Genomic DNA, 24,394 nt, shown 5'->3' on the forward strand with positions numbered 1-24,394 from the left:
GGATGCAGTTCATCCCTTAACCTGTTGGAGTCCTCACAATATGTAGGACAGAACTGCAGGTGCTGGTTTGAACCGAAGATAGACACAGAATGCTGTAGTAACTCAGCAGGACAGGCAGCATCTCTGGAGAGAAGGAATGAGTGTGTGTGCTATAGTTGTGATGACCCGTTCCTTCAGTCTGGAGATGCTGTCTGTCCCACTGAGTTACTCCAGCATCCTGTGTCTATCTTCGGAATGCTCACAATAGCACTTTTACCAGAATGCAGTAAATTAATAGCACAAAAGCTATTCAGTGAGATTTATCTGTTCAAAGCTGTGGTTTAAATTACTGACGAGAGTCCTGCCCAACTACAAAATCAGTTACAACATTTCAAAACATTAAAAATCAATACATCCTACATGCTCACAGTCCAACAAATATCTATTTAAACTCTGAAGTTGAAAAAATGTGTGTCTTCATAAGAGATTGACTGTGTTTTTGTTTATATTACAAAGCTGGTCCTATTTATGATCGTGACAGTAGTTTAGTTTAGTTTAGTTTAAATGTACAGCGTGGAAACAGGCCCTTCGGCCCACCGAGTCTGCACCGACCAACGATCCCCGCACATTAACACTATCTTACATACACTAGAGAGAATTAACAATTTTATCAAGCCAATTAACCGACAAACCTGTATGTCTTTGGAGTGTGGGAGGAAACCGGAGCTCCCGGAGAAAACCCACGTGGTCACTGGGAGAATGTACAAACTCCGTACAGACAGCACCATTAGTCAGGATCAAACCTGGGTCTCTGGCACTGTAAGGCAGCAACTCTACCGTTGCGCCATCATGCCATCCCAGTTTTCCAAGTAGAAAGCCATGTGGATGCTTGTACAAAAAGCTAGTTATTTCTTTGAATTGACTCAAAGAATAGGCGGCACGGTAGCGCAGCGGTAGAGTTGCTGCTTTACAGCGAATGCAGCGCCGGAGACACAGGTTCGATCCTGACTACGGGTGCTGCACTGTAAGGAGTTTGTACGTTCTCCCCGTGACCTGCGTGGGTTTTCTCCGAGATCTTCGGTTTCCTCCCACACTCCAAAGACGTACAGGTATGTAGGTTAATTGGCTGGGTAAATGTAAAAATTGTCCCTAGTGGGTGTAGGATAGTGTTAATGTACGGGGATCACTGGGCGGCACGGACTTGGAGGGCCGAAAAGGCCTGTTTCCGGCTGTAGATATATGATATGATATGATATGACTCCTGTCTTCCAATTTTCCTGACAGTGATTTTTATCCAGTTTCATTTTGCGAGTTACTATTGAGCCTGATTACATCTCTTTTTTTTCAGATCCCAGATTAAAGAATAGTTGACATCAGTCTGAAGGGTCCATATTTAAAATGTGGTCTTTCCTTTCACTCCACAGATGCTGCCTGGCACATTGCGTTTCCCAGCTGTATACTTAATTCAGAGATACGGTGAGGAGACAAGCCCTTCAGTCCACCGAGTCCGCCCCGACCAATGATCACCTGTACACTACCTCTATCCTACCACTGGGGACAGTTTACGAAAGCTAATTAACCTACAAACCCACACGTCTATGGAATGTGGGAGGAATCCAGAGCACCTGAAGAAAACCCACGTGGTCAGGAGGAGAACATACAAACTCTGTGCAAATTGCACCCGCAGTCAGGAACGAACCCGGGTCGAACATCTATCACTGTGCCAATTGTGCCGCCCATGTTATGTACAAATCTCACCTGCCCTCTTTTGTGGCTTTTTTAACACTTCTGATAATTCTCCCCATAATGCGTAGGTATTGAAGAAGAGCTGCTTGGTTTGGTAAAGAAAAGTGAAAGGTGTAGGCTGAGAATACTACCCGGGTTGTTACGCTAACTAGTCAACCACAAAGCACCAAAGCCAGAATAGGTCACAGGAGAGCAGCTTATCTCAGTCATTTTTAAAAGTAGTTTTTGGGGAAAGGAGTGTTGCTGGCACAACCAGCATTTATTGACCATACTAAATTAGGCTTCACAGCCTTGACATATCTTATTTTCTGGATTCAGCTTTCAATATTCTTGATGAAAATTTCCAAACCTGTTGCCAGCCCCATATCACCAATGTCATCGTGAACTATTCTCTGCAGAACCCAAAATGAGGAGAAGCAAAATGTTAAGGGGGAAAAAAAGCCTTTTGAAGACTTCCTAGAAGGATTCGGGAAACTATTTAACCATCCTACTGCTACATGATGGCAGAAATTAATTCAGTCTGAAGAAGGGTCTCGACCCGAAACGTCACCCATTCCTTCTCTCCCGAGATGCTGCCTGACCTGCATTTTGTGAATAAAAACCTTTAATTTATTCAAACTTCTCATCGTGTTTTTACAATCAAAGTTTAATGGAATGCTGGGCTTTTCATCCAAGTAGCGACAATATAAGGCAAAAAAAAAAATCATGCTCCATCTGTACAAAATTGTGGTTAAACCACAACTGGAATTTGGAAATGTAGTTTTCTGGCTGACACCATCTAATGAAGGAAATATTGTTACAGTTGCAGCTACAATTTAGATATTGTCACATGTACCGAGGTACAGTGAAAAGCTTTTGTTGTGCGCTAACCAGTCAGCAGAAAGACAATACATGATTACAATCGAGCCATTTACAGTATAGGTACATGATAAGGCAATAACCTGGGGACAGCATGTGACAGCGCCCGCAATAAGCAACGATACCTGCCGACAAGCCACCTGTCGCCGAGAAATTTCATACCGGATGATTTCTCAGCGACGCGGCGAGATCCACTATGATTCTTTGAAGACTCGTCATGATCATGCCCGTGACACCCAGGCGAACTGTCGGTGACAGCCTAGTCGCCAGCAGTCGCCTTAAAATCGCCTAAGTGGGACAGGCTCTTCAGTTGCCTGATAACAGCTTAGTCTTATTATTGGTCTTATATTGAGCTGTTCGGATTTTATAACAACATAGACCAAGTGGACCCATTGGGCCCAAACCTCTCCTGCATTGTTGCAGAACCCTCTCCTTCCCCACTCCTCACTCCACCCCCTCCACCCTCCCTCCCTCCCCCCCCACTCCATCCCCCTCAACCCCCTTTATCCTCCCTCCTCCCCCCTCCCTTCCTTCCCACTCCCCTCCGTCCTCTCCCTAGGACATAGATTTAAACTTTACAATGTGAATAACTTTAAAAATATACCACCGATTTCAATGAAACTTCTTCCATTAGCACCAAAGGGACAACGGTGAGTAAGGTGGGCCTAAAATTGTCGCGCTACCATGTACCATTTTAGCTGTAGTTCAGGAACAAACAAACAAACAAACGAGAGTTTTAGTACATAGATAGAAAGGTCCTATTCAGCTCACTGACTTCATGGCACCTTTCAAGGACACATTCCCTTGGGGCCCATTCTCGCTCTCTTTATTCCCCCAAACCTCTGCAGCCTACTCTCCATCACACATGCAAGACATCTCCCCTTTGATTCTTTTTTTGCTCCATTTACACACACATTGAAGACCATTGTACGGCGCTTGATTCAGCTACTAGCAAATCATTGGAATGTGGGAGGAAATCATAGCGCCCAAAGGAAGCCAACACAATCATGGAAAGAACCTGAAACTTGTACAAGCAGAAGCCGATCAGGGTTATGTTTCTGTCTATCGAACCTGCAGTAGAACTCGTTCAGGTCGTTGGTCAGCTGACGACTGTCCAAGGAGCGGGGGGTTTTCCTCTTGTAGCTGGTGATTTCTTGCAAGCCCTTCCAAACTGAAGATGAGTCATTAGCTGCGAACTTGCTCCTGAACTTCTAAGAGTACCTTTCCTTGGCAGCTCTAATTCCTCTTCTCAGCTTGTACTTGGCCTGCCTGTAGAGGTCTGCATCCCCACTCCTGTAGGCCTCATCTTTAGACTGGCAGAGCTGTCTGAGTTCAGCTGTAAACCAGGGCTTGTCATTGTTCAAGGCGCTGAGGATAACTGACAGCAAAAAAATGTTCCCACTGGTTTGGGGATCTGGGTTATCTCTGATAATTGGAAAATAAACTCAAAATTGTGGCAAGCAAATAGAGAAGCACAGGACGCTGATTAAAAATTGAATTGTCTATATTCCTAAAGACTACAAGCTTTAATTTCTGCACTTTACTCAGGTTGTAACCACAATCTGATTCTTATTACTCCGTAATGTGATGATTATCAGGTAGTATCCATCCATGACAAACTAATTCCAGAGATATGCCTTCAACTACAATCCTGTCAATTTAAGATGCAGAATCTGGAATGCTCAGAAAATCTTTAAGCCCGTGGTATAATAAGTGAATTGACTCAGTCCTCTGGGTTCCTGTATAAGTTGGAACTGATGCTGATAACATACAGTGTTCAAGTTTCTCCTAACTGAGCTTTTATCAATACAATGCACACACAGGCATGTCAATATCTCAGAATTTAGAAGGATGAGAGGGGATCTTATCGAAGCGTATAAGATTATTAAGGGGTTGGACACGTTAGAGGCAGGAAACATGTTCCCAATAGACAATCGACAATAGGTGCAGGAGTAGGCCATTCAGCCCTTCGAGCCAGCACCGCCATTCAATGCGATCATGGCTGATCACTCTCAATCAGTACCCCGTTCCTGCCTTCTCCCCATACCCCCTCACTCCGCTATCCTTAAGAGCTCTATCCAGCTCTCTCTTGAAAGCATCCAACGAACTGGCCTCCACTGCCTTCTGAGGCAGAGAATTCCACACCTTCACCACTCTCTGACTGAAAAAGTTCTTCCTCATCTCCGTTCTAAATGGCCTACCCCTTATTCTTAAACTGTGGCCCCTTGTTCTGGACTCCCCCAACATTGGGAACATGTTTCCTGCCTCTAATGTGTCCAGTCCCCTAATTATCTTATATGTTTCAATAAGATCCCCCCTCATCCTTCTAAATTCCAGTGTATACAAGCCTAATTGCTCCAGCCTTTCAACATACGACAGTCCCGCCATACCGGGAATTAACCTAGTGAACCTACGCTGCACGCCCTCAATAGCAAGAATATCCTTCCTCAAATTTGGAGACCAAAACTGCACACAGTACTCCAGGTGGAGGAGTATGGGGGAGTCCAGAACAAGAGGCCACAGTTTAAGAATAAGGGGTAGGCCATTTAGAACAGAGATGAGGAAAAACTTTTTCAGTCGGAGAGTTGTGAATCTGTGGAATTCTCTGCCTCAGAAGGCAGTGGAAGCCAATTCTCTGAATGCATTCAAGAGAGAGTTAGATAGAGCTCTTAAGGATAGCAGAGTCAGGGGGTATGGGGGGAAGGCAGGAACGGGGTATTGATTGAGAATGATCAGCCATGATCACATTGAATGGCGGTCCTGGCTCGAAGGGCTGAATGGCCTACTCCTGCACCTATTGTCTATTGCCTATTGTCTAAAAACCATATCAAGGGAAATTGCATCCATCGCAATCTACTGCACAGTTCTTAAAGTTGCTAAACTACTGATTGGCTCCCCTTGAGTATGGACATTATAAGTTGAAAGGTTGGCAATCATTTGCTCTGAGGATGGGGATACCCAATTGCATTTTGAGGAAAAGAAAAATAATTAATCTCAGAGATAATGAAATGTTTAACTCTAGGAGCAGCAGATTGAGAGGGGTATTGAAAGCCAGACTGCCTGTAGAATGTGACTGCCAGGTTCCATCCAATTCCTGACTGATTAGTGACAAACAACATACATTCAACATGAATGTGAAAATGAGTGGAGGCATATTCACTGGATGAATTTAAAAGAGAGTTAGATAGAGCTCTAGGGGCTCGCAGAATCAAGGGATATGGGGAGAAGGCAGGCACAGGTTACTGATTGTGGATGGTCAGCCATGATCACAATGAATGGCGATGCTGGCTCAAAGGGCCAATTGGCCTCCTCCTGCACCTATTTTCTATGTTTCTATGTTCTTAGTTCATAAATAAATGAAGTACCAGGATATTGAGAATATGTGATATTCAGAATTCCTGATAATTGACTTGTAGGTAGTGGTTTTATATTTCAATGAATGTACTAAATTTGTTGTTCAATAACATATTCAAATTTTAACAATTTATTTCAAAAAATTAAATTGATTGATTGATAAATCGATCGATTGATTAATTGAAAAATACAGCATCGAAACAGGCTTTTTGGCCCACCAAGTCAACACCCATTCACACTAATTCTATGTTATCCCACTTTTGCATCGACTCTCTCGGCCCAATCAACGTAAAATTTTGTACATCTTTGGGAAAGCCGGTGGAGAATCTGTGGAATTCATTGCCACAGATGGCTGGGGAGGCCAAGGCTGTTGGGTATTTTGAAAGCGGAGATTGACATATACTTGAATAGTAAGGGTATTAAATTTAATGTGGAGAAGGCAGAAGAAGAGGGTTGAGAAGAAAAGATAGATCAGCCATGATTGAATGGCAGAGTAAACCTGATGGGCTGATTGGCTTAATTGTGCTCCTATGATTTGTGAACTTATGAACCTACATGGTCACAGGGAGAATGTGAAAACTGTACACAGACAGCACCTGAGGTCAGGACCGAACCCGGTCTCTGGTGCTGTTTTAAAGTCTCTTGTGCTGGGATCAATCTCAGCAGGTACGCAAAATCTGATTAAAGCAATGAGCTTTATGCTCTCATATCGACTGGACATGTATACACTTGAATTTAGAAAGATGAGAGGGGATCTTATTGAAACATAGTAGATTATTAAGGGATTGGACACGTTAGAGGCAGGAAACATGTTCCCAATATTGGGGGAGTCCAGAACCAGGGGCCACAGTTTAAGAATAAGGGGTAGGCCATTTAGAACGGAGATGAGGAAAAACTTTTTCAGTCGGAGAGTTGTAAATCTGTGGAATTCTCTGCCTCAGAAGGCAGTGGAGGCTAATTCTCTGGATGCTTTCAAGAGAGAGCTAGATAGAGCTCTTAAAGATAGCGGTATGGGGAGAAGGCAGGAACAGGGTACTGACTGTGAATGATCAGCCATGATCACATTGAATGGCGGTGCTGGCTCGAAGGGCCGAATGGCCTACTCCTGCACCTATTGTCTATTGTCTATTATCACGTTTTAACAACCCCAAAGTAGATACTACCAAAACAGTTCACTGCCGATGAATTATTTTGATATCCTAATGAAAGTTCATCTAACTAACACATTAACACAAACTACCGAGTATTTCCAACTTCTTTTGTTTTGCTTTAGATTTTTTGCAAGTGCAGTGTTCTGGTTTTTAAACATTTTTGTATGTAGAACACTTTTACGTGTTCTTTTCCATAAAATTATTATAGAGGAGTATGTAATTCTTCTATTTACATTTTTAAATCGCAAAATTGGTAGAGTAACTAGGCCTATGCAGAATTAGTAAGATGATAGAGTGAATTTTGTTTCTATGGCATGGTAGGGGGAATCTTCATTTTTACAGACAAGATGCAATCAATTTATGAAAAGTATCCACTCTGCCACTAGATGGACAGAATTTGCACTCCGATTTGGGAAGCAGCTCCTTGGTCACTGAGAGGCACCGTGGAGAAACATGGGAGTGATCTCACAGTGACAAGCACTGTGGACACCTCTCTACAGATAACAGTCAGGCTTAATTGTTTTCTTGGAGATGGCCATGATTATGTCATCTTCAAGGTCCCTGTGACCGAAGCTTCTTGTTGTTGAGCTTTAGAAATTGAGCATGGGTGCAGCCTGCTCCGAAGGCCTTGTTATATTTTTAGCTAAGGTATGGCCACTTCATCTTCTTGTAGGTCAAGAGTATTGGCAAGGCTGGACTGAACAGACTATTGTGGGATGGAGTCAAGGCTACTCGGAGTTGGGAGTCTTTAAAATGATCCTTTCAATGGGCATTGACCACCAATTTGTCCTCGATAAGTTCCCTTCTGCTCCTGTCTCCCAGTGGGGGATGGGCTTGAGTATTTGGGCCATAAATAGTCTTGACAGCACTGCAGAACTTATGCATGTTAAACTGCTGAGCTAACTACTTAAACTAAGTAGCAGGGCTTAGGTAACATGGCGGCTCTTGCCCCATTCATGGAAGAGTCTGCGCTTCCCACTTCATCCTCATCAATCACCTCAGAACCCACAGAATCACTATGGAAGCGCATTATTCTTGATCCCAAGGCGGTGCATAAAAAGGAGACTCAGGGAGTCAAACGTGACAGAACAGGCCCTTTAGCCCAACTTACCCATGCTGACCAAGCTGTCCCATCTACACTCCCACAGTCCCACGTGTGCGCATTTGGCCCAGATCACTCTAAACCTTTCCTGTCCATGTATCTGTCCAGATGTCTTTTAAATGTTGCAATAATATGTGCCTCAACTACTTCCTCTGCCAATGATAGACACAAAATGCTGGAGTAACTCAACAGGGACAGGCAGCTTCGCTGGAGAGAAGGAATGGGTGACGTTGACCCACCAAGTTTCGCTGTTAATTATATATAACTAATATTTTTTAAATGTGAAAGACCTTGATTTATGAATGGACCCTTTCCTTTTCCCAACTCATGTGTCATAGTTCCAGTGTGTAGTCTCTGCTGTTTCTCTTAGGGCTATCTCTGACAGATCTGAGATAATTCTCAAAGGTACTGCCCAACAAAATCATTTTGACCTCTAGTTGCCTGCCTGCAGGAAAGAATGGCTTATAGACATTATAGACTATAGGCTTATAGGGCGGCACGGTAGCGCAGCGGTAGAGTTGCTGCTTTACAGCGAATGCAGCGCCGGATACTCAGGTTCGATCCCGACTACGGGTGCTGCACTGTAAGGAGTGTGTACGTTCTCCCCGTGACCTGCGTGGGTTTTCTCCGAGATCTTCGGTTTCCTCCCACACTCCAAAGACGTACAGGTATGTAGGTTAATTGGCTGGGTAAAATGTAAAAATTGTCCCTAGTGGGTGTAGGATAGTGTTAATGTACGGGGATCGCTGGGCGGCACGGACTTGGAGGGCCGAAAAGGCCTGTTTCCGGCTGTATATATATGATATGATATGATAGACAGGAATATTTCTGAACTGCGTTTTGCATTTTTGGAGTGCAACGATATTGGCAGCCAGAATAAAGTTATTTTGATCTTCAGAAATAGGAAGATTTTCAAGGTGCCCTTAAACTGAATCATAGATAAAGCTGACTAGTACGCCACCAAAAGAAGGAAGACTAATGCACAGTCATTGCCAACCTTTCAATAGACCTCTTCGTAATAATGGTGTCACTTTCCTCAGCAATGATTAACTCATTGACAGCATTTCTGCAATAGTGTCTGGTGTTCCCATTCGTTGCTTAACGCACAGATTTTTAAAAAATCAGATTGATGTCACACATGTCAAAGGAAACTTTTATGAGTTTTAACATCATTCTACGTGTTTCTCCTGAGGCCAACAAATTAATGGGATGGTTTCCACGGTATTATGACGATTTATCAAGAACACATCCATCAAAGGTTCTGTGACTCCAGTGAAATTAATGTGAATTTCAGGGCTGCAGAACTGGAGACTGAGAGAAATTCAAGCTATTCTCTGAACAATGATTTAATAATTTGGTTTAATATTTTAGATGGGGCTTTAATTAACTTTAACTTTTTCACAGTGTTATTCATTTTAATTATTTACTTCCATAATGTCTCACTTAAAAACTGTTAACATCAATTATAAAGAAGTTCCAAATGCAGCTCTGCATGTTGTCAACGCCTGACTGGATGTTTCAGTGGGGGATCTCTGTACTCTGCCACCCATGGCCCAGTTATCAACTGGAGATCAGGAGATGGGGAGGTTTAGAATAAGAAAATAACTGCAAATGTTGGTACAAATCGATTTATTCACAAAATGCTGGAGTAACTCAGCAGGTCAGGCAGCATCTCGGGAGAGAAGGAATGGGTGACGTTTCGGGTCGAGACCCTTCTTCAGACTGAAGAAGGGTCTCGACCCGAAACGTCACCCATTCCTTCCTGACCTGCTGAGTTACTCCAGCATTTTGTGAATAAATGGGGAGGTTTAGTTTTTAGTTTAGAGATGCAGCGCAGAAACAGGCCCTTCGGCCCACCGAGTCCGCACCGACCAGCGATCCCCGCACACTAACACTATCCCACACACACCAGGGACAATATTACATTTATACCAAACCAATTAACCTACAAACATGTACGTCTTTGGAGTGTGGGAGGGAACCGAAGATCACGGAGAAAATGCACGCGGGTCACGGGGAGAACGTACAAACTCTGTACAGACAAGCACCCGTAATTAGGATCGAACCCGGGTCTCTAGTGCTGTAAGACTGCAACTCTACTGCTGCGCCACCATGCCGCCCTAAATGGCGTTGAGGTGGGGCAGGGGGGTAAAGCTAGCCCTCCAAACCCAGCACAGGTAAGCACATACATGCAGGTTTATGAGTGGCACACTGGACCAACAACATCTGACCTGAATATTTCATACAAATAACAAAATAGACATTTTGTTAAAACATCAAAACCATACATATCTCAATGTGGGTGTTAATAACCGGGGCAGTGTCGTATTTAGCTCAACTGATCCACAATATTATTACGCATATCCACCACATTTCATCATAAAAGTTATACCTGACATATTTACCAAGCTTATCCTTGAATTTGATGTAGAATTTTTATCCGTAAACATTATCTCTGTTCCTCTTTCCACAAATATAATCTGGCCTTCAGCATTATAGAACAAACATAGAACATAGAACAGTACAGAAGATCGACACAAAACGCTGGAGTAACTCAGCGGGACAGGCAGCATCGGTAACATTTCAGATCAAGAGTCTGAAGAAGGGTCTCGACCCGAAACGTCACCCATTCCTTCTATCCAGAGATGCTGCCTGTCCCACTGAGTTACTCCAGCATTTTGTGTCTATCTTCAGTTTAAACCAGCATCTGCAGTTTCCTCCTACACATAGAATAATACAGCACAGGAATAGGCCTTTCAGCCCCACCATGTCTTTGCCAACCACACTACTAAGCTAAACTAATGGTTTATATCCCTCCATTTTCTGCCTGTTCATGAGACTGTCTAAATGCCTTTTAAACTTCGCTATCATATCTGCTTCCAAAACCTCTTCTGCCAGTGTGTTCTCGGCAGCATTCCCTATGTGAAACAACTTTCCACATAAACATCCTTTAACATTTTTCTCTCATACCTTAAAGTTATGCAGTCTATGCCTTTCCATTCATGGGAAATGTCTCTATCTATTTTACCCATGTCTCACATAATTGTATATATTATCAGGATTCTCTTCAGCTTCCAACACTCCACCCTTTAGATATTGGAACAGGGGCTGCAACCTCACACACTCCATATACACGTGGTACACAGACTCTTCCAGTCCGCAACAGTGGCAGGCGGCTGGCGGGTCTGTGAGCCGCGAGAGAAACAGGTTGCAGGGGACTCCTCGGTGCAGTACCCTCCACCCCAGGTCCCACAATAACTTACACTTGTCTGGATTAAACCGCATCTGCCCTTTCTGTGTCCACATTTCCAACTGATCTATATCTTGGTACTTCCTTTGACAAACTTCCTCACCAACCATGACTTTGCTGATTTTTGTGTTTTGCTCGCCTACATTTTCACTGACATTTTAAAATATATATAACAGAGGCTCCAGCATTGATCCCATTGGAACACTAATTGCCCAGTCTTTACAATTTGTATGGCGCTCTTTAGGAAAGGAGGAACTTCTTTAGTCAGAGGGTAGTTAATCTGTGGAACTCATTGCCACAGAGGACTGTGGAGGCCAAGTCAGTGGATAATTTTAAGGCAGCGATAGACAAATTCTTGATTAGAACGGGTGTCAAGGGTTATGGGAGAAGGCAGGAAAATGGGATTAGGAGGCAGAGATCAGCAATGATTGAATGGCGGAGTAGACTCAATGGGCCGAATGGCCTAATTCTATTCCTGTAACTCGTGAACGTGAACTAATTGCCACAGACCTCAGTGATAAAAACATCCCTCCTCCACTATCCTCTGTCTTCTGTGACTCTAATTTATAACTCTTAAATCTATAATTGGTCATCACAACCACCTGTGAGATGCAAAACTCTACAATCGAGCCGTTCTGAGTAAGTGATTGATTTGTGGATTCCTTGCAAGATTTACAGCCCGTGTTGATATTTTTGATGATTTTGGAATCTGCTCCCTTTGCCTCTATTGCTGCTCGACCACATGGAAGTACAGCTTAGTCTGCTAACATTTGATTTATAAAGTTTCACAACACACTGATGACTTTTTCGGAATATGGTGCTTTCTGTTTACAAAGTTATTTTTCACATTAACATGCCACTCTTTATGCATGGAATATATTGTACGAAAATTCTCTTTTTTGACATTTTCAGTTTCAATTAAAACTGAGGTGAGAAAAAACTTTTTCACCCAGTGTGTTATGAATTTGTGGAATTCTCTGCCACAGAAAGCAGTGGAGGCCAATTCACTGAATGAATTGAAAAGAAAGTTTGATAGAGCTCTAGGGGCTAGCGGAATCAAGGGATATGGGGAAAAGGCAGGCACGGGTTACTGATTGTGGATGATCAGCCATGATCACAATGAATGGCGGTGCTGGCTCGAAGGGCCAAATGGCCTCCTCCTGCACCTATTTTCTATGTTTCTATTTTCACATAAGGGTGGTGAGTGAATGGAACAAGCTGCCAGATGCGGTAGTTGAGGCTGGGACTATCCCAACGGTTAAGAAATAGTTAGACAGGTACATGGACAGGACAGGTTTGGAGGGATATGGACCAAACCCGGGTACGTGGGACTAGTGTAGCTGGGACATGTTGGCCGGTGTGGGCAAGTTGGGCCGATGGGCCTGTTTCCACACTGTATCACTCTATGACTCTATTAATATATTGCCCAATCTTTACAATTTATAGAATTTCAATTAACAACATGCCTCTCAGAACACATCCCTTCTGTAATTTGAGGACTCCTATTTACTTCAGAGTTCATTTCTGCCTGTTACCAAAATTCATCCTTATTATCTGCATAGAATTAAGTTTTCCACAGATAAGTTTGTTCCATGTTTTTTTTAATCATTTTTTGGCAAGAAACCCATGCAGCATACTATGTTTTAATCTTCTTTGTTATTAACTATACCTTTCCCAAACTCATCCCACCTTTTGATACTTTCACGGGCAGTTTTATTAGCTGTTGGAAAACGTTTGGGATTGAAAATACATAGTTAACAGGGAGTTTACTAAATATGCATACCAATCCAGGGCCAAAGAATTTAAATCTTTTTTTTTGTTTCCTCTAGATAAATAGAAGCCATAGTCAGCAGATAGTTCAGTTTGCAATTGGCACCAAGACAAATAATTCGCAAAACTGGAAAAATGACCCCCCTTCAGAAGTATTTCTTTAACTACAAAATATCCAGAAATTTTCACATGATATGGTCATAAAAAGAGCTTTGGAAGGGGAGGTTTTGGACTTTCCTTTAACTTAATGCTGGCCAAATAACGATCATATTGATAGTGTAACTAAAAAATCCAAACCATATTGCTTCAAGCTAGACAATTTAGTCCTAAGTATAAAGTCTGACATTGATGTACGTCTTAATATAGCTGTGGCTAAATTGGAAGCACTGTCACTGCTGAGTCAGAAGTTTGTGGTTTTGCCTCAGAATTCGTCAGTTATAGTCAGTCTCCAATGCGGTAAAAAGGAAAAAAACGCTTCACGTTTGCGGATACTATTTTTTGGACCAGACATTTAACTCAGACCGCTTCATGGTGGATTTTGACATTTCCATGGTGCTATTCCCAAAAGCAGGGGGATTATTCCCAACATCTTGCGCAATATTCCTTTCTCCATCAACGTCACTAAATTACCTGAACATTGTCATCTTGCTGTCAGTGGGAACTTGCTATGAGCAAAAATGGCCAATGATCATCTTTACGTCACAAAGATAACCAGTCTTCAAAACGTACATCAGTGCACGTGTAGCCCTTTAAGTCAGCCTTAAGGGCATTGTTTAAATGCAAGTATTTTTGTTACCATGCTGAGGAAACCCTACGATAAAGACACAAAGTACTGGAGTAACTCTGTGGGTCAGGCAGCTGGATGTTACCTGAACATCATCTGCAGTCCCTTATTTCCACATCTTGACTGCTTTCTCCAGAGATGCTGTCTGACCCGCTGAGATACTCCAGCACTTTGTGTCCTTTTGTGTATTAACCAGCATCTGCGGCTCCTTGTTTCTACTTCTAATCTCTACATTATAATGTACAGTGCTGTGGTAACTCTGAACCATATTAAGAACAGCCCAGGAGAAAGTTAATTTTTATTATCTTTAATTGGAATTAGGTTTCAAATTCCACAAAATGTGCACCAGTGCTCGAATATGCTTTACACTCAACTCCTATCCCCAAGTCACTCATTCCCTTCAACCCCCTTTCCCCTCCCCCTTGTCCTATTCCACATATCCCTCTTTCTGGTTTTACATTTCAGCCATATTCTTCTCTCCTTTTGTGACACCCTGTTGTCTCCAGTTCACCGCTAACCTTTGTCACTTTCTCCACCCATCTGCTATTCAACACCTCCCCACTCCCCCCCCCCCCCCCCCCACCCAAACAACTTGCCAGGGTTTGTCTGTCACACTTCTCTTTTCCAGCTTTCTCCTTCCTCTCCCCACCCACAATCAGTCTGAAGAAGGGTCCTGACCTGAAATGTCACGGGTCCATTTCCCTCCAGAGATGCTGCTAGACCAGCTGAGTTCCTCTAGCACTTAGAGTACAGTTTGGAAACAGGCCCTTCAGCCCAACTTGCCCACACTGGCCAACGTGTCCCAGCTACACAAGTCCCACCTGCCCGCGTTTGGTCTATATCCCTCCAAACCTGTCCTATCCTTATACCTGTCTAACTGGTTCTTAAATGTTGGGATAGTCCCCGCCTCAACTACCCCCTCTGGTAGCTTGTTCCATACACCCACCACCCTTTGTGTGAACAAGTTACCCCTCAGATTCCTATTAAATCTTTTCCTCTTCACCTTGAACCTATGTTCTCTGGTCCCTGATTCCCTTACTCTGGGCAAGAGACATGATCTTATACACCTCTATAAGATCACCCCCTCGTCCTCCTGAACTCCAAGGAATAGAGTCCCTGGCTGCCCAACCTCCAGCTCAAGACTACTCAACCTCTCCCTTTGTGTTTTGCTCAGACTTTTGTGTTTTGCTCAGCCAGGATAACAGCATCTGCAGTTCCCCTTGTGGCTCTTAACCTTCCTGCCACGGACGTGTCTGCAGTTGCCCCTCTCCTGGGGGGGTTTCACTATCAGACCAATCTCAACAGCATTCTAAATCCCAGCAAATTACTGAAGTGGGAAGGGCGGCGTTTTAACGCAGAAGCTACCCATTCCGAGTGATCAAGGAGTTTGATCGCAGCGAGAAAGCACAGTAGCAACACTTGCAAATGCCCCTTGCCTTCCCCTTGCCCTTCCCCTTGCCTTGCCCCTTGCCCTTGCTGTTCCCCTTCCCCTTGCCTTCCCCTTGCCTTGCCCCTTACCTTCCCCTTGCCCTTCCCCTTGCCTTCCCCTTGCCTTCCACTTGCCTTGCCCTTGCCCTTGCCCTTACCTTCCCCTTGCCCCTTGCCTTCCCCTTGCCCTTCCCCTTCCCCTTGCCTTCCCCTTGCCTTGCCCCTTACCTTCCCCTTGCCTTCCCCTTCCCCTTGCCCCTTGCCTTCCCCTTGCCCCTTACCTTCCCCTTCCCCTTGCCTTCCCCTTGCCTTGCCCCTTACCTTCCCCTTCCCCTTGCCCCTTGCCTTCCCCTTCCCCTTACCTTCCCCTTCCCCTTGCCCCTTACCTTCCCCTTCCCCTTCCCCTTGCCTTGCCCCTTACCTTCCCCTTGCCTTCCCCTTCCCCTTGCCCCTTGCCTTCCCCTTGCCCCTTACCTTCCCCTTGCCTTCCCCTTCCCCTTGCCCCTTGCCTTCCCCTTGCCCCTTACCTTCCCCTTCCCCTTGCCCCTTGCCTTCCCCTTCCCCTTACCTTCCCCTTCCCCTTGCCCCTTGCCTTGCCCCTTACCTTCCCCTTCCCCTTCCCCTTGCCTTCCCCTTGCCTTCCCCTTGCCTTCCCCTTCCCCTTCCCCTTGCCTTGCCCCTTACCTTCCCCTTGCCTTCCCCTTCCCCTTGCCCCTTGCCTTCCCCTTGCCCCTTGCCTTCCCTTCCCCTTCCCCCTTACCTTCCCCTTGCCTTCCCCTTCCCCTTGCCCCTTGCCTTCCCCTTCCCCCTTACCTTCCCCTTGCCTTCCCCTTGCCCCTTACCTTCCCCTTCCCCTTGCCCCTTGCCCCTTACCTTCCCCTTCCCCTTGCCTTCCCCTTCCCCTTGCCTTCCCCTTGCCCCTTGCCTTGCCCCTTACCTTCCCCTTCCCCCTTACCTTCCCCTTGCCTTCCCCTTGCCCCTTGCCTTGCCCCTTACCTTCCCCTTCCCCTTCCCCTTGCCCCTTGCCTTGCCCCTTCCCCTTGCCCCTTGCCTTCCCCTTGCCCTTCCCCTTGCCCCTTGCCTTGCCCCTTGCCTTGCCCCTTACCTTCCCCTTCCCCTTCCCCTTGCCCCTTGCCTTGCCCCTTACCTTCCCCTTCCCCTTGCCTTCCCCTTGCCCCTTGCCTTCCCCTTCCCCTTCCCCTTGCCTTCCCCTTCCCCCTTGCCTTCCCCTTCCCCTTGCCTTCCCCTTGCCTTCCCCTTCCCCTTCCCCTTCCCCTTGCCTTCCCCTTGCCTTCCCCTTCCCCTTCCCCTTGCCCCTTGCCTTCCCCTTGCCTTGCCCCTTGCCCCTTACCTTCCCCTTGCCCCTTCCCCCTTGCCTTCCCCTTCCCCTTGGCTTCCCCTTCCCCTTCCCCTTCCCCTTGCCTTCCCCTTACCTTCCCCTTGCCCCTTGCCTTCCCCTTGCCTTCCCCTTCCCTTCCCCTTCCCCTTGCCTTCCCCTTGCCTTCCCCTTGCCTTCCCCTTGCCCCTTGCCTTGCCCCTTACCTTCCCCTTCCCCTTCCCCTTCCCCTTGCCTTGCCCCTTACCTTCCCCTTCCCCTTGCCCCTTGCCTTCCCCTTCCCCTTCCCCTTCCCCTTGCCTTGCCCCTTACCTTCCCCTTCCCCTTGCCCCTTGCCTTCCCCTTGCCCCTTGCCTTCCCCTTCCCCTTGCCTTCCCCTTGCCCCTTACCCTTCCCCTTCCCCTTGCCTTCCCCTTGCCTTCCCCTTGCCTTCCCCTTCCCCTTCCCCTTGCCCTTCCCCTTGCACCGTGTACCTGTTGTGGTGCCGCTGTCCGCGGTGAGCAGGAGGAGCGTAGCGCTCAGTAGACAGAGGAGCATGTTGCAGATGGGACGGTCGCACCCTGTGTTTGCAGCCTCGGCTTGTTTCTGACGGTCCGTTCCTGCTCTCCAAAGTTTTTTCTTAAGTAAAGTTCCCACCTACTTCCGGCTGTGGCATGACTCCATGGAGGGGAGGGGGAGCTGGGCTCCCACCTACTTGTGTGCGTCCAAACAGAAGCCATCTCACCCTCCCTGTGCCTGGGATGGAGAGACTGGGGGTGACACCCAAACCATGTCATGTCTGACTGTGGTGCTGCTTGATACAGGGGTCAAAAAGTCAGCCAGACGTTGTGCAAACACCAGACTTCTCGAGAAATCACCACAAAGACATGCAACTTTACATTTATTGAAGGTATTACAAAATGCTGGGGTAAGTCAGTGGGTCAGGCAGCATCTCAGGAGAGAAGGAATGGGTGAAGTTTCGGGTCCAGACCCTTCTTCAGACTGATGTTAGTGGGGGGGGGGGGGGGGGGGGGGGGGGGGTAGGTCAAAGGAAGGAGGAGTGGGTAGGTCAAAGGAAGGTGGAGACAAGAAGATAGAGGGAGAACTGGGAAGGGGGAGGGGAAGAGAGGGGCAGAGGAACTATCTAAAGTTGGACAAGTCAATGTTCATACCACTGACTGGGCTGCAAGCTGCCCAAGTGAAATATGAAGTGCTGTCCCTCCAATTTGCGGTGGGCCTCACTATGGCACTGGAGGAGGCCCATGACAGAAAGGTCAGACTGGGAGTGGGAGGGGGAGTTGAAGTGCTCAGCCACCGGGAGCATCTGCAGTTATTTTCCTACACGTGGAAATTTATTGTTGGCTTTAAGATCAGGGTCCTTTGTATTGGTTCACAAAGTACATTAGCAGCAGGGAGGAAGTAAGTCCACATACCCAGGCTTTCAAGCTCCTGTATTTTCTCCCAGAAAGGAGAGGAGAGGAAAAACAAAGTCCAGGGTGACAGGCATCCTTGAGCAACTGTGCAGAGAATTGCCTGAGAAGTTTGGACATCATTTATGAGAATCTTCTGGAAGTGAAAGGTCTGAAGAGAGTGAAGGTGTTGAGGCTGTTTCCACTGGTGGGAGAGTCTGGGACCAGAGGCCATAGCCTCAGAACAAAAGGACGTACCTTTAGAAAGGAGACATGGAGAAATTTCTTTAGTCAGAGTGTGGTGAATCTGTGGAATTCGTTGCCACAGACGGCTGTGCAGGCCAAGTCAATGGATATTTTTAAGGCGGAGATTGACGGTTTCTTAATTAGTACGGGTGTCAGTGGTTATGGGGAAAAGGCAGGAGAATGGGGTTGAGAGGGAAAGATAGGTCAGCCATGATCGAATGGTGGAATAGACTTGATGGGCTGAGTGGCCTAATTCTGCTCCTCCAACTTAGCAACTTATGAAGTTCTACGGATGCACTAACAGAAGTATTTTGATGGGCTGCATCTCAGCCTGGTGTGGCTACTGCTCTGCTTGGCCCTGCAGATGGTGGTGAACTCTTCCCATTTCACCACAGGCTCAGCACTTCCTTCCATCCAGTCCATCTTCACGATGCATTGCATCAGGAGGGCTGAGAGTATCAGCAAGGATGCCCATGGCTATTAGAGTCCTGAACCAATCATCTCTTCTACCCAGAGGTGCTGCCAAGTGTTATTACTCTTAATTCTACCTCATTCGGTTATCCTCTAGTACGTGTTTTATGCTCCTATAGAATGCACTGCAATCTGTTTTGCATTTAAATTGTTTATAGTAAGCCCTCGTTTTAACACATTTTTAAAAATGGAAGATAGACACAAAATGCTGGAGTAACTCAACGGGACAGGCAGCATCTCTGGAGAGATGGGTGACTTTTCGAATCGAGACCCTTCTTCAGACTATGTCTTTATAATGGACTTTGGTTATAGTGGAGAGACCTACCGAAGGCTGCCCACACCTTCCTTGCTTCATCTGCTCCCCCCCCCCCCCCACCCCACCCCCCCCCCCCCCCCCCCCCGCCTCCCCTGCTGCCGACAGCACTGGCTGCCCAGGTCAGCTCCTCTTCCAGGCGCCTCTTTCTGGTCACCACCGCCAACCCACACACTTCCTCGGCCGCTGCCAGACCACGTCTGCCGCCGCCGACCCTCACCTGAACTCCGGCCCATGCAGGTCACAGCCCTTGACTCCGCCAACCTTCTCTTATCCAGCTCATCAACTCATCTGGGCACCCAGCTCAATTCCGGATCGAGAGTCTCAAGAAGGGTCTTGATCTGAAACGTCACCTATCCATATTCTCCAGAGATGCTGCCTGACGTGCTTAGTTATTCCAGCACTTTGTGTCCTTTTGTGCATGAACCGGCAGCTGCATTTGTTTGCTTCCACTACTAATACAATGGTAATACCGTACTTGGTTATAGTGGACAATCGGCAAGATTGGACCCCCCCACCATCGTTAGTTATAACGAGGGTTTACTGATTTGTAATGTCTATCATTACTGTATACTGTTTACTCAATGAGCATCATGCGAACAAGAAATGTAATTGCACCCTGCTGTAAATATGGCATTATCTAATCTGGATCTGAAAGGTGTATACATTTGCCCCAACTTGTGTAAACTCTGAGTCACGGCTCTTGTGCTTGGAATGGGTGGCGTATCCCTACCTGACATGCATTTCCCCCAAGTTTCTGATTATAGTAATAAAATACTTATGTGAGAAAATTCATAGCCTGGCAGAAATTTTAAACAAGTGTACTGTAGCGGGAGCGATCGGCTCAGCCCGGAATAAGGCTAGACGCCAGGTTAGTTCAGTCGGGATGGCTTTATTAACATAGCAAGCTGCCAGCACACATGTTCACTCTGCTCTCTCTCCACAACCCCTGCTGGAGAAACCTCATGGACTGGGCAGTGCCCAGACCCTGTCAGTCTCAGTGCTGAGGGTTCAGCCAAGCAGTGGCCTAACTAACAGGAGTTGCCACTGTACAGTAATTTAATCTCATTTTATCCCTTAGGGATGGAGCTCCATGCAGTCTTGTTTCATCTTTCAGGAAAGGATTGTGATTTTTGATTATTTACACACTCTATATGGAAAAGAAATGATGAATGAATCAGTAAAACAACATTTCGTAAGAAAAAACATAGTATTCACACTTTAATTTGTTCCTTGGAATCATTGATGACGAAGGTTTTGATGTAATAAAGGAAATGGTAAAATACATTCTGAAGTGCAATGTTAGTCATATGATCTCATAGGAACATGGGTTCGGAGCAGGATTAGGGTCGTCAGCGGTTCCGATCTGCTCCATCATCCAACACAGTTACCCTTCATCATCTGCTGATGGACACATTCCCAACATATCTCCATATTAGGCTGCACTTGGAGTATATAGCTTGCCATTCTGATCACCACATTATAGGAACGAAGTGACTGCTTTGGAGAGCGCAGAGGTCATTCACCAAGATGTTACCTGGAATGGAGGGTTTCTGTTATGGAGAGGGATTAGATAGGCTGCGTTTGTTTTCCCTGGAGTAAAGGAGGTTGACGGGTGACCTGCCAGAGAAATATAAAATTATGAGAGACATAGACAAGGTATATAGATAGACAGAATCTATTTCCTATGGTAGTTGTATTAAAAGCAAGATGGAATCAGTGAAGGTGAGAGGTAGGCATTTTAAAGGGGATTAGAACAGTAGGTTTTTTTAATGCAGAGTGTGACTGATATTTGGGAAGTGCTGCCAGAGGAAGGGGTGGAATCAGATACAATTACTACATTTCAGGGGGACTTAAACAGGCACTTGAATAATCTAGGTTTTCAGTTCAGTTCAGTTACGTTTATTGTCACGTGTACCGAGGTACAGTAAAAAGCTTTTGTTGCGTGCTAACCAGGTATAGAGGGAAATGGGCCTAATATGAGCAAGTGGATTAGTATAGAAAGACAAAAAAGGTTAGCATGTAAATGTAAGGCTGAAGTGCCAATTTTTCTCTGCTGGATGACACTATGACTATGAACTGATGTTTGGCTAACAGATATGTAATTCCCCATTTTTCTCTTTCTTTTTTAAAATTCACCACCCTGCAATGAGTGATAACTGTTCCATTGTGAAAGGCATCTGCTGTTTCCATGGCCACTTTCATTAGTACTCTACGATATAGATTATCAGGCCCTGGGGTTTTACTAGTATTCAGACCTATTAATTTTCTTACCATTAGCACTGATTTCCTTCAGATCTCCCTCTCTAAAACCTTGCCTGGAAGGTTATTTATATCCTTTATGTCATTTAATTTTTCTGTTTTTTTGTCCCAGTTATAATTTCCCTGTTTCTAGTTGTTCGGGACTGACATTGTCTTCACCAAATTTTTTCTCCACAAATTAATTGAAGATTTTTTAACATAATTTATTTTACATAAGCTTACTCTCATATTCCGTCTTTCTTAGATCAATATTTTTGTCTTCTTTTATTGAATTCTAAACTACTTCCCATCCTTAGTCCTGTTCTGTGAGCCACTGACTCATTTTTGTATCAGATGGAAATAAATTATTGTTATAACCCATGTATAATTTCTTTAAATATTTCCATTGCCTATTAGCTGTCAACCTATTCTGTAAAGTGCCACAAATCATGCCTAACACTTTTACAGTTTCCATTACTTTTGGGATCAGGACCCTAGTTTCTGATCAGAATTCAGAATCAGAATTACCTTTATTTGTCATCCAAAAAACAAGTCTTTTGGACGAGATTTCGTCACCCACAGTCCATCAGTAAGAGCAATAAAATAAGCAATTACACAATCATAAACCAACATAAAACCAAAAAAAAGAAACATCCATCACAGTGAGTCTCCTCCAGTCCCCTCCTCACTGTGATGGAAGGCCAGAATGTAATTTCTCTTCCCCTGCCGTCTTCTCCCGCTGTTATATTTGCCACGTTCCAGGCCGCGCCGGACGGTGAAAGGTCCGCGGCGGGCTGACCCAAGCCCCACGACTCAGGGCGGGCAAAGACGCTGCCTCTGCCGCTGCACGTCAGGGCGATCGTGGCTCCCAAGAGGATCCTACTTGCTTCAATCTTCACCCTTAATGAAGAATTCTGTCGTCATGTTGTAATCTTTGTTGTTACCTTCTCCCAGCTCACAATGAACTATTCTACATTTTCCTTGATCACCATTACCTTTGTCCTATTTCCACACCATACACTTCCTTATCTAGGCATCTCCCTCTCCCCTGAAGAAGGGTCTCGACCCGAATCATCACCCATTCCTTCTCTCCAGAGATGCTGTCTGTCCCGCTGAATTACTCCAGCGTTTTGTGTCTATCTTAAGTCATGCTCACTAATTCCCAAAGGATCACGCACAACAAGATCGTTAATTATTCATAGAGTCATAGTCATAGAATGATACAGTGTGGAAACAGGCCCTTCGGCCCAACTTGCCCACACGGGCCAACATGTCCCAGCTACACTAGTCCCATTTGCCTGTGCTTGATCCAGATCCCTCCAAACTTGTCCTATCCATGTACCGGTCCAACTGTTTGTTAAACATTGGGATAGTCTCAGCCTCAACTACTTCCTCTGGCAGCTTGTTCCATACACCCACCACCCTTTGCGTGAAAATGTTACCCCTCAGATTACAATTAAATCTTTTTCCCTTCATCTTAAACCTATGTCCTCTGGTCCTCGATTCCCCTACTCTGGGCAGGAGACTCTATGCATCTAATTCCTTTCTCTTTGTACAACACTTCATCTAGGATAGCTCGTTTCCTGGTTGGTTCCTCAATACGTTGGTCTAAAAACCCATCCCATGCACACTCCAGGAGTTACTAAAACTCTCATCTTGTTTGTTCCCTTCCCCTGTATGTTAGTTCCCCCGTTTGTTTGTTTGTTTGTCCTTGTTCCGTATGTTTTGTGCGGTTTTCATCCAGAAAAAACGGTACACGATAGCGCGACAATTTTAGGACCACCTTACTCACCATTATCCTGGGGTATGTTTAGCCCAAGTTTCAATCAAATTGGTCTTATATTTTTAAAGTTATAGACATTTTAAAGTTTAAAAATTACCCTTCAAGCTTACATTTGTCGCCTTCAGCATTCCACGTCACAATGGGACCCGCCCGAGTGACAGGAGTGGCGGCCAATGAGGGAGGGGGGGCACACGATGACTGCCGGGGGCGGGACCCGGCAGAGTGACGGGAGTAGCGGCCAATGGGGGGGGGGGAGGGCACTGCTGCGCCGACGAGCTGCCACTAACTTTAACAAATGCGCTCCACACCCCCCACCCCGCCTGGAGGACGAGCTGTGTTTTCAACGTCAGTCTGTGCATGCACAGCTGGGGCCCGTCGATCTAATACAGATACATCATTTTGTGTCAGATAAGGAAGCAAGAGGAGCAAAATGAAAAGTAGTAGGAAGGAACTGGTTTACACCGAAGATAAACACAAAATACTGAAGTATCTCAGCAGGTCAGGCAGCAAAAAAGGGAAACGTCACCTATTCCTTTTGTCCAGAGATGTCGCTTGGCCCACTGAGTTACTCCAGCACTTTGTATCTATCTTCAATGAAATGTAAAGACAGATAAGGGATATGGGCAGCAGGGGACAGGAGAAGGCCTCCATTTTTAGTGGACTCTGACCAAAATATTTCCTTTTTTTGTTACCCAAGCTTGAATTTGATGTCACCCTCTGTCACCCATGCTCGGCATCCATGATCAAACAGCAGGGAAGGTGCTTTAACAAACAGATGAAAGAATTAGATGGCTCAGCGGCACAGTTGTTTGCACACTTGCTTCACAGCTCCAGCGACCAGCGTTCAATGTTGACACAAAGTTGTTGGAGGATCTCAGAGGGTGAGGCTTCATCAGTGGAAGAAAAGGACAGATGACATTTTGGATCAGGACCCTTCTTTAGACCAATGCAGTAGTGGGATCAAAGCTGGAAAAGGGAGGAGGGAGGGAGGCAAAGCCTGGCGAGTGAAACATTGGTCATGGTGAGAGGTGGGGGGTGATTGGCAAATGGGTGAAGATAATGAAAAAGGTGTAGGTGGGTGGCAGAAGAAAGGTGGGGAGGAGAAAGGGGGAGTGAATTGGTTGGGATGCAAAAGGAAAAACGGGATCAGTGTAGACGTTTGCTTCGTGGTCAGTGGAGATGGTTTAGCTGGAA

General features: G+C 45.7%; 1 protein-coding gene across 1 annotated transcript in view; it reads right to left on the bottom strand.

Moving 5' to 3' along the window:
* The window catches only part of LOC144596318 (carboxypeptidase inhibitor SmCI-like), a 52,959-nt gene extending 35,573 nt beyond the window's left edge, over nucleotides 1–17,386 (bottom strand). The window contains exon 1 of the mRNA XM_078404564.1: nucleotides 17,232–17,386. Coding sequence (XP_078260690.1) covers nucleotides 17,232–17,295 — 64 coding nt within the window. The 5' untranslated portion in view covers nucleotides 17,296–17,386. The remainder of the gene's footprint in view (nucleotides 1–17,231) is intronic.
* Nucleotides 17,387–24,394: the final 7,008 nt, after the last annotated feature.

This window comes from Rhinoraja longicauda, chromosome 8, assembly GCF_053455715.1.
Source record: "Rhinoraja longicauda isolate Sanriku21f chromosome 8, sRhiLon1.1, whole genome shotgun sequence".
NCBI lineage: Eukaryota > Metazoa > Chordata > Chondrichthyes > Rajiformes > Arhynchobatidae > Rhinoraja > Rhinoraja longicauda.